We start from the raw sequence: 7399 nt of genomic DNA, 5'->3' as shown, positions 1-7399 counted from the left end.
CTGTGATCAGTTTCTGGGGGGACCCCGGTTCCCTTGTTCGAGGGGGGGGGGCGTTCTGATGCGTTCTGGGGGGCACTGGCCCCCTCTGTAAGGGGGGGTTGTTTATGAGGCGAGTTGTTTTTAGGGGGCGCTGGAACCCTCTGTACTTCGGTGATCCGTTTTAGGGGGGGACCCCGGTACCCTTGTTCGAGGGGGGGGGGGCACTGGCCCCCTCTGTAAGGGGGGTGTTTATGAGGCGAGTTGTTTTTAGGGGGCGCTGGAACCCTCTGTACTTCGGTGATCCGTTTTGGGGGGGACCCCGGTACCTTTGTTCGAGGGGGGGGGCACTGGCCCCCTCTGTAAGGGGGGGTTGTTTATGAGGCGAGTTGTTTTTAGGGGGCGCTGGAACCCTCTGTACTTCGGTGATCCGTTTTGGGGGGATCCGGTACCCTTGTTCGAGGGGGGGCACTGGTCCCCTCTGTAAGGGGGGGGGTTGTGTATGAGGCGAGTTGTTTTTAGGGGGCGCTGGAACCCTCTGTACTTCGGTGATCCGTTTTGGGGGGACCCCGGTACCCTTGTTCGAGGGGGGGCACTGGTCCCCTCTGTAAGGGGGGGGGTTGTGTATGAGGCGAGTTGTTTTTAGGGGGCGCTGGAACCCTCTGTACTTCGGTGATCCGTTTTGGGGGGATCCGGTACCCTTTGTGAGGAGAGGGGGGGCTGCTTCTGATGTGATCAGTTTAGAGGGGGGAGCAGGGGGGGGCCGCTGGAACCCTTTGTGCGTCACGCCGCGCCATTCCCATTGTCCCTCCGGGGGAGGCGCGCGCAGCGGCCACGCCCCTTTATGCGAGGGCGGGAAGGCGCGTCACGCCGCCAACGGTCACGCACGCCCTTCCCCGCATGCGCCCCTCCGGCGGCGGGAAGCGGCGTCACGAGGCGTGGCCCGCGCTCGGCCTATAAAAGGGCAGCGCGCGACTGCTCGGTCCTTCACTTCCTGACAGTCCTCAGCTTGACTCGGCTTCCGTGTTCTGAACCCGGTAAGGAGCCTGCGGCGGCGGCCTAGGTGGGGGGACTGGGCCCGCGGACCGTGGCGGGGTGTCCTGGGGGCTCTGTGTGGGAGGGAGCGATGGAGGGAGGGCCTGGGGGCGCACTGGTGGTGGCCCGGGGGGAGGCAGCTCTTTTTCAGTGGTGGCGTCCCTGTGGTGAGCGGGTTCGGTGGGGTCGAGTCTGGAGGGGATCACCGGCCCCCTGGGAGGGACACTGCCGGGGAGGTCGGGAGATGGCGGGAAAGGAGCATCTTGGGCCTAGTGTGGGAAGATGTTCGGGCCGGGCGCTCGCTTCCTCCCCTGCTTGGGGGGCGGACCAGTCTGCCGGTGCTCGGCGGCTCTTGAGTTTATTTGGGGCGCTGATGTTTTGATTTTTTGCGGTGGGCTTCTCGGCGCTAACGCCTGTTGTTAATGGCTGCCGGCCGCCATCTTGGGACGGGTTCGTCCGGACGGCACCTCCATGTCGGGGTCTCCCCGCCGGTTGGGCGGCGGCGGGCTGCTGCGTCAGTCCCGGCTCTCCGATCTGAGATGGCGGCCTGCGCTGCGTGCCTGGCCGCCTGACTCCAAGATGGCCGCCCAGTGCTTTCCCCCGCCCTTTTTTTCGTCCCAGGCGTCTCGTGCAGCGCGGCCCCCGGGATGTGCGCGCGCCCTTCGCTGCAGCGGGGCCCGGCTCTAACCTGCCTTTTTCTCTCTCCGCAGAATCAACCATGTCTCAATCTGATGAAGGGAAGCTGTTCGTCGGGGGCCTGAGCTTCGACACCACCGAGCAGTCAATGGAGGATGTTTTCTGCAAGTACGGGCAGATCCAAGACTGTAAGTATAAGTGGACCGGGATGGGGTCCCCTCGTGTGTGGGGGGAGGGGGGTCTATGGGGCCTGATCTTGCCGGAGACCCTCGTGGGTGGTGGGGGGGTCCTTGGGTTGCTAGGTATGCAGTCTGATGATCACGCTGCAAGCCCCCCGTGTAACGCTTCTCTCCCTGCAGGCGTCGTGGTGAAGGACCGAGAGACCGGCAGATCCCGAGGCTTCGGTTTCGTCACCTACAGGAACGCCGACGACGCTAAGGAAGCGCTGCAGGGCATGAACGGAGAGAGCCTGGACGGAAGGCAGATCCGCGTGGACCTGGCCGGCAAGTCCTCCGGCGGAGGCCGCGGTGGTGGTGGAGGATATCGCGGAGGATCCGGTGGAGGATACCGAGGAGGATCTCGTGGTGAGTGCTTGGTTCAGGGGGGTGGGGCCTGAGATGTATTGCCTCCCTCCGGCTGTTATTGGGCTGCTGGTGGATAAACTCTGGTTATGTTGTAATTTACTCGTGTTCAGATAATTCGGGTCACTAACGTGTTCATTTGCTCCCCAGGAGGCGGAGACAGCTATGGCAGGAGCGGCGGATATGGAGGCGGCTCCCGAGACTACTATGGAGGCGGCGGTGGCGGCAGGAGCAGCGGCGGATACGACCGGTCCGGCGGATCCTATTATGATAACTAAAGTAAGTTCAGACCCAAGAGCTCTGCTTCTAGCCGCTATGTGTGCTTTGCGCTTCCAGCCGCGGTGAAAGCCGGCAGAACTTCATATCGTGACCCTTTGTTTGCTTCCAGTTTCAGGCATCACATCGCCTCGACCTCTTTCAATGGCTGTATTTATAAAGACTTTTTGGAGCTTCGCTGATTGGTTTGCTGCACCTCCATCCTGCGCTTGTCGACCAGTCCGATGCCCAGCATAGAATCTTGAGTTGTTTTTGTCCGTGCCCTTCACGAGCTGGTCCATTCTTCAGAAATGCAATGTTTACTTGAGAGCGGAAACTAAACAAGCTGTGGAATCTTCTGAAAGTGCATTATTGACTTCACCACGTGTTAACATTCCTTAGAGTAGCGGGGTACACCCACGGACGTGGGGTACCGCCCTGGAGCAGCCGAAAGACCTTGTTTTACTGTAAAGTAACGCCTCTGATTCTTGAAGCTTTCCGTGAAAGGTTCTTAATGTCCTTTTTTTACTGAAAGAAATGCATATTCAGTGTTCGAAGTGGTTAGGAATATTGTGTACCCAATTGTTTTTGGCTTCATGAAGCCCTATTAAAAGACGGTCTGGATTACAAATCAGTGATTGCCTTTGTTTTCTGCACTAATGCGTTTGGTTGCATCCTGAGGATTGAGGTTTTGTGTTTTTAGCTGGGTGGGGGGGTCGTGTGTTTGGTGCAAGCGTGGGCTCCCTCGGTGATCGCGACAATGTCCTGCAGACCGAGGGTGAGTGCCACCACAGCAAAACCCGGGTTCAGCTTTGGGGGATTAAAAATATTTCTCGCTATGCTACTGCCTAAACTTACAACGTGTTGATTGAATGTGGCCGAGCTCGTTCGACTGTGCAGGTGGCAGCGACACGTGTTGCTGTGCACTTGTAAGCGGCGGCAGGTAGTCCCCGTCGAGGCTTTTTCCTCTAGATTAGATACCCCCCTTGGCGACCTGTGGGGGGTTCAGCAGCAGCTGACACCAGAAGCCGCCGTGCAGAATCCGTTGGGGGCGCTGTCCCTAATTTGAGATGGTGACGCTTCCATGGGCGCCGGTGCCAGACTGGTACCGCAAATAGCAGGAGCTGGCTGACCTCCCCGGCTGCAGGACGTTTAGGGGGGGCTTCTTCGTGGCTCATAGTGAGTCACTACCAGTTGGCTATAGGCACTGTATGTTGGCCTTTTGAGTTCTCTTGGCAGCCCTTGTTTGTAGTCTGCTCCCCCCCAAGCTGAGATCAGCTCTACCCTTCAGGGAGATTCCCAAATCAAGCGCGTTGGATGGTTAAACTAAATCCCTTCCACTGGCATGTGGTGATAGCATTCCTTCCCCGCTGCCAACTCACATTGGCAGAAGTGAAAGTCGAGTAAGAGGTGATTCTGACCATGTTCTTGTATGGTCCAGGGTGACCCCATGAGTGCATGCATGTTCACGCGGGATGGCCGTAGCCCCAGTATTTAGCTTGGCGTTTAATGCACCCCTCTTCTACCCTTCTTTGTGTAGATAGTCGGGTAGTAGCATTTTCAGCACTATGGATGCTTTCCTGTCACCCCCTCCTGGTCGAGTCACTGCAGAGCCATGTGCTGCTGTGCTCTGCTCGCTAGTTGGTACAGGCCCTCGTCCTTGTGGTTATGTAGTGCTTACTACCCCTGACAGGCGTTAAACCGCAGCCGATGAAATTCCGCGGGGCTGGTGATTGCTAGTTATCCTAGTGGCAAATTAACATTAGGGCCCTGTATGCGATGGACTGGAGATGATAGGTAGAGTCCGGAGTAGAATTACAACTGACTAGAAAGGAAGGTATGCCAAGATGGCAGGAAACCAGGTGGTTAATAGAAGGGAAATAAAGATTCGTGCATGCCTCACTTGAGTGGGAAGGGGTTTAACTTAAACATGCAGCAAACTTGAGTGTCCAGATCACTGAGGACATACACCGCAGGGTTCAAGTCCTTGCAGCTTAAAACAGTATTCACTTAAAAAATCTAGGTCACTAGCACGGTTACCTGTTGCGTTTATTTTTAAAGGGCATGCTGACATCAAAAAAACATGGCTGCCAGATAAATCTGGCTAGCCAGCTTTTACTACACTAGAAATATTCAGTGTCGTTACCGGTAATGGGGGTGGGGTGTAATAGTTGAGTCTTTGCCCCCCCACCTATTTCGATCTGCATTTAAATCAACCCTTGGTACACCTAGCTGGCCTTTGGGTACTGTGGGTGCTCCCCTGTACGTGTCGTGGCAGGCAGAGGAGCGTGGCCCACATACATGCTAAGAGGGGGGTCTCGAGCCCATTTTGTGGCTGGTCGTAGGTAGGTGCAGATAGTTCAGTGCGCACCGGTGCTGAGGCTGTTGTAGACATTCTAAAACCGCTCATCCTGGGCACTGTACATACGGCCAAGTATTCGTAACACCCGGAGCCCCAAACTCGCCTGTTGATGGTGTGCTGATGGCCCAGGTGAAGTCTGCAAGTAATCCCCCGCCCTCTACCAGAGATGAGCCTCATAGATGCCACGACTTCATGCACTGATCACTTATACACCTTTATTTTGTAAAGGATTCAGTATGCGCTGTGATGCCTGGGTAGGGGTTTTCAACGGCTGCCCACGAGCAGGGTGAGTGCGTTGTGCCTGGCCATACCGCTTGATATCTCGCGTTATCTAGGTCCTGGTACAAGTCCCACCGGCACAGTGCAGGCTGGGTCAGCTGACGAGCTCTCCTTCAGCCATCGGCCCCTTCTCTGCTAGCCGCCAGGTTCAGCCATCGGCCCCTTCTCTGCTAGCCGCCAGGTTCAGCCATCGGCCCCTTCTCTGCTAGCCGCCAGGTTCAGCAGCTGCAGTCCGCAGCGGTGCAGCCTCTTGGCTGTTATCGGGACAGCCCTTGCAGTCCTAATCTGGGTGCCAACACTGCCTTGTTTATGCTCAGAAAAAGCACTTGCAGTTAACAGGAAATACACAACGGGAGGGAGGATACCTGGTAGTTCATTTGCTAGTAAGTGGAACTCCTGGCTATCCCAGGATGCATCATTCTGCCTGGCTCCAAGTGGCCGAACCCCCTCTTGGGGCATACCACGTTTAGCACAACCCAAAGGGGTTACATGACTCGTGTAAACGGGTTTGGTAATTGCTAACAGCCGGAGTGTCAGCCAGTCTATCCAACAATGGGGTTCCCCATGTACCCTTTGTGAAGAAATGGGGTGTACTGTGCTTGGGCCACCTCGCCATGTAATGCCCAACTCTGTAGGACCTTTACATTTCATTGATCAAACCTTCAGCTCAACCCTGAGCAGACCGGCTTCCACACAGGAACAAGGGCGAAGCATTGAAAAAATGTAAACAAATCGATTCCTCAGCAGAAATCCGAAGTTTGTAAAAATTGACTTTGTGTTTTAGATGCCACGACTAAATAGTGCACCGAAGGATTCCAAAGATGTAGAATTTTCAAGATATAATAAATCTGAGCATTTGCCTCGGACACAAACCAGCGTTGGCAAATAACACATGTGGACTTAAGATGGCCTGTAACATACTAGAGACCAAACCCATTGGGAAGCCAGCCGGGGAATAGCAGGGTTCGTGAACCGTTCACTCCACGTGTAAAGCAGTTTTCAATCCGATCTTGGCATTTTTAGGCGTGGATTGTTTTTTTGCCTCTGGTTCTGATGCAAGCACTGGAGGTGCTCGGAGGGGCTGTGGCTGCACCTTTGCTCTTAAAGACTCGCGCCCCTCGGAGCCCTCGAAGTGCTGGCAGTTGTCACTTGGCTACAGATCACCCGTTCGTCTTGGCTGGGCTCCAGAGGTGTCTTGGCCACGAAGGACATGGCAGGCGGGGTCCCACAGTGCTAGACGGCAGGTGCAGTCCACAATGATTCAGCCTTGGCGGCCACACGCTGCTCAGGGCAGCCCTCCCTTGTTTATGCTTCCAGTCAATATCCGCGTCCTGGGAGCCCTATTTATGCACTTAAAATGGCCTCCGGGTAGGATGCCGTTGGTTGTCAATGGATTACCATGTTCCCTCTGGCTTGATGACCCCTCCCTGTGCAGTATGGCTCTTGACTATCCCAAGCTACACTATTCTGCCCACTCCCAAGATGGCAGAAGCTGCTGAGCGCCCACACACTCGAGGCCAGCTCAGAGGGGTGGTTACCAAGGGGTCCACGCTGCCCTGGGAAGCCGGTTTCACAAGTGGCTTCTCCCCCCCCCCCCCCCTTCCCATCCCCAGTGGCAGCCTAAATCATCTTCAGCACCAACTTTAGTATTTTCAGCCGAAGTTAGCCGGGCTGTACTTGCCAATGGAGTTACTAACTTGTCTACAGTAAATCATTTTGGTTTTTACTGCTGGGACATGTATTAAGTACATATTCTAGTTTATATAACATTTAACATCCAGCCTTGGGCCTACCTTAGGGGTAACTTGGATTAAGGGAACGTTAACCTTCATCTTAAATGGCAAAACAAAGTTGACCGTTTAAACTGCCCTTCTAGTCTGCAGTGGCAGGTGGTTTATCTTGTTCTAATTGGGTGGCACAAGTGTTAGTCTCTGGGGGCACCCTTAACTTACACGCCCTGGGTACCCCTTGTACTACTGACGCACAAGTTTTGCTGTAAGTAGACTGAATTGCTTGATTAGTGAAACCCTTTCAATGTGTTACAAATAAATCTATCCAATTACGTAACTGTAATGCATTGTAAAATGTGCATAAAAGGACAGTTAACACCATAGCGAGGAAGTATTTATGCGATTTTCTCGCGCGCACTTTACCCGAAGGTGTCGGAGCGCTTTACATAAGCACCAGTTGAGAAACATAAGGATTTAGGATTACATGAGTTACAAAAAGGATACACACGGAAAAAAATTGCAAATGTACAAAATGTAAAGTCACA

General features: G+C 54.7%; 1 protein-coding gene across 1 annotated transcript; it reads left to right on the top strand.

Annotated features, from left to right (window-relative positions):
- Positions 1-863: 863 nt before the first annotated feature.
- Positions 864-3117, top strand: LOC144799591 (RNA-binding protein 3-like). The gene is made up of 5 exons (XM_078670976.1): positions 864-1013; positions 1722-1835; positions 2007-2231; positions 2379-2507; positions 2617-3117. The coding sequence occupies exons 2-4, from the start codon at positions 1730-1732 to the stop codon at positions 2504-2506; spliced, it is 459 nt and encodes a 152-aa protein (XP_078527102.1). The 5' UTR covers positions 864-1013; positions 1722-1729; the 3' UTR covers position 2507; positions 2617-3117.
- The last annotated feature ends 4282 nt before the right edge of the window (positions 3118-7399 follow it).

This window comes from Lissotriton helveticus, chromosome 12 (assembly GCF_964261635.1).
Source record: "Lissotriton helveticus chromosome 12, aLisHel1.1, whole genome shotgun sequence".
NCBI classification, from domain to species: domain Eukaryota; kingdom Metazoa; phylum Chordata; class Amphibia; order Caudata; family Salamandridae; genus Lissotriton; species Lissotriton helveticus.
The sequence above is the reverse complement of the archived record's forward strand: the minus strand, read 5'-3'. Positions and strand labels throughout refer to the sequence as shown.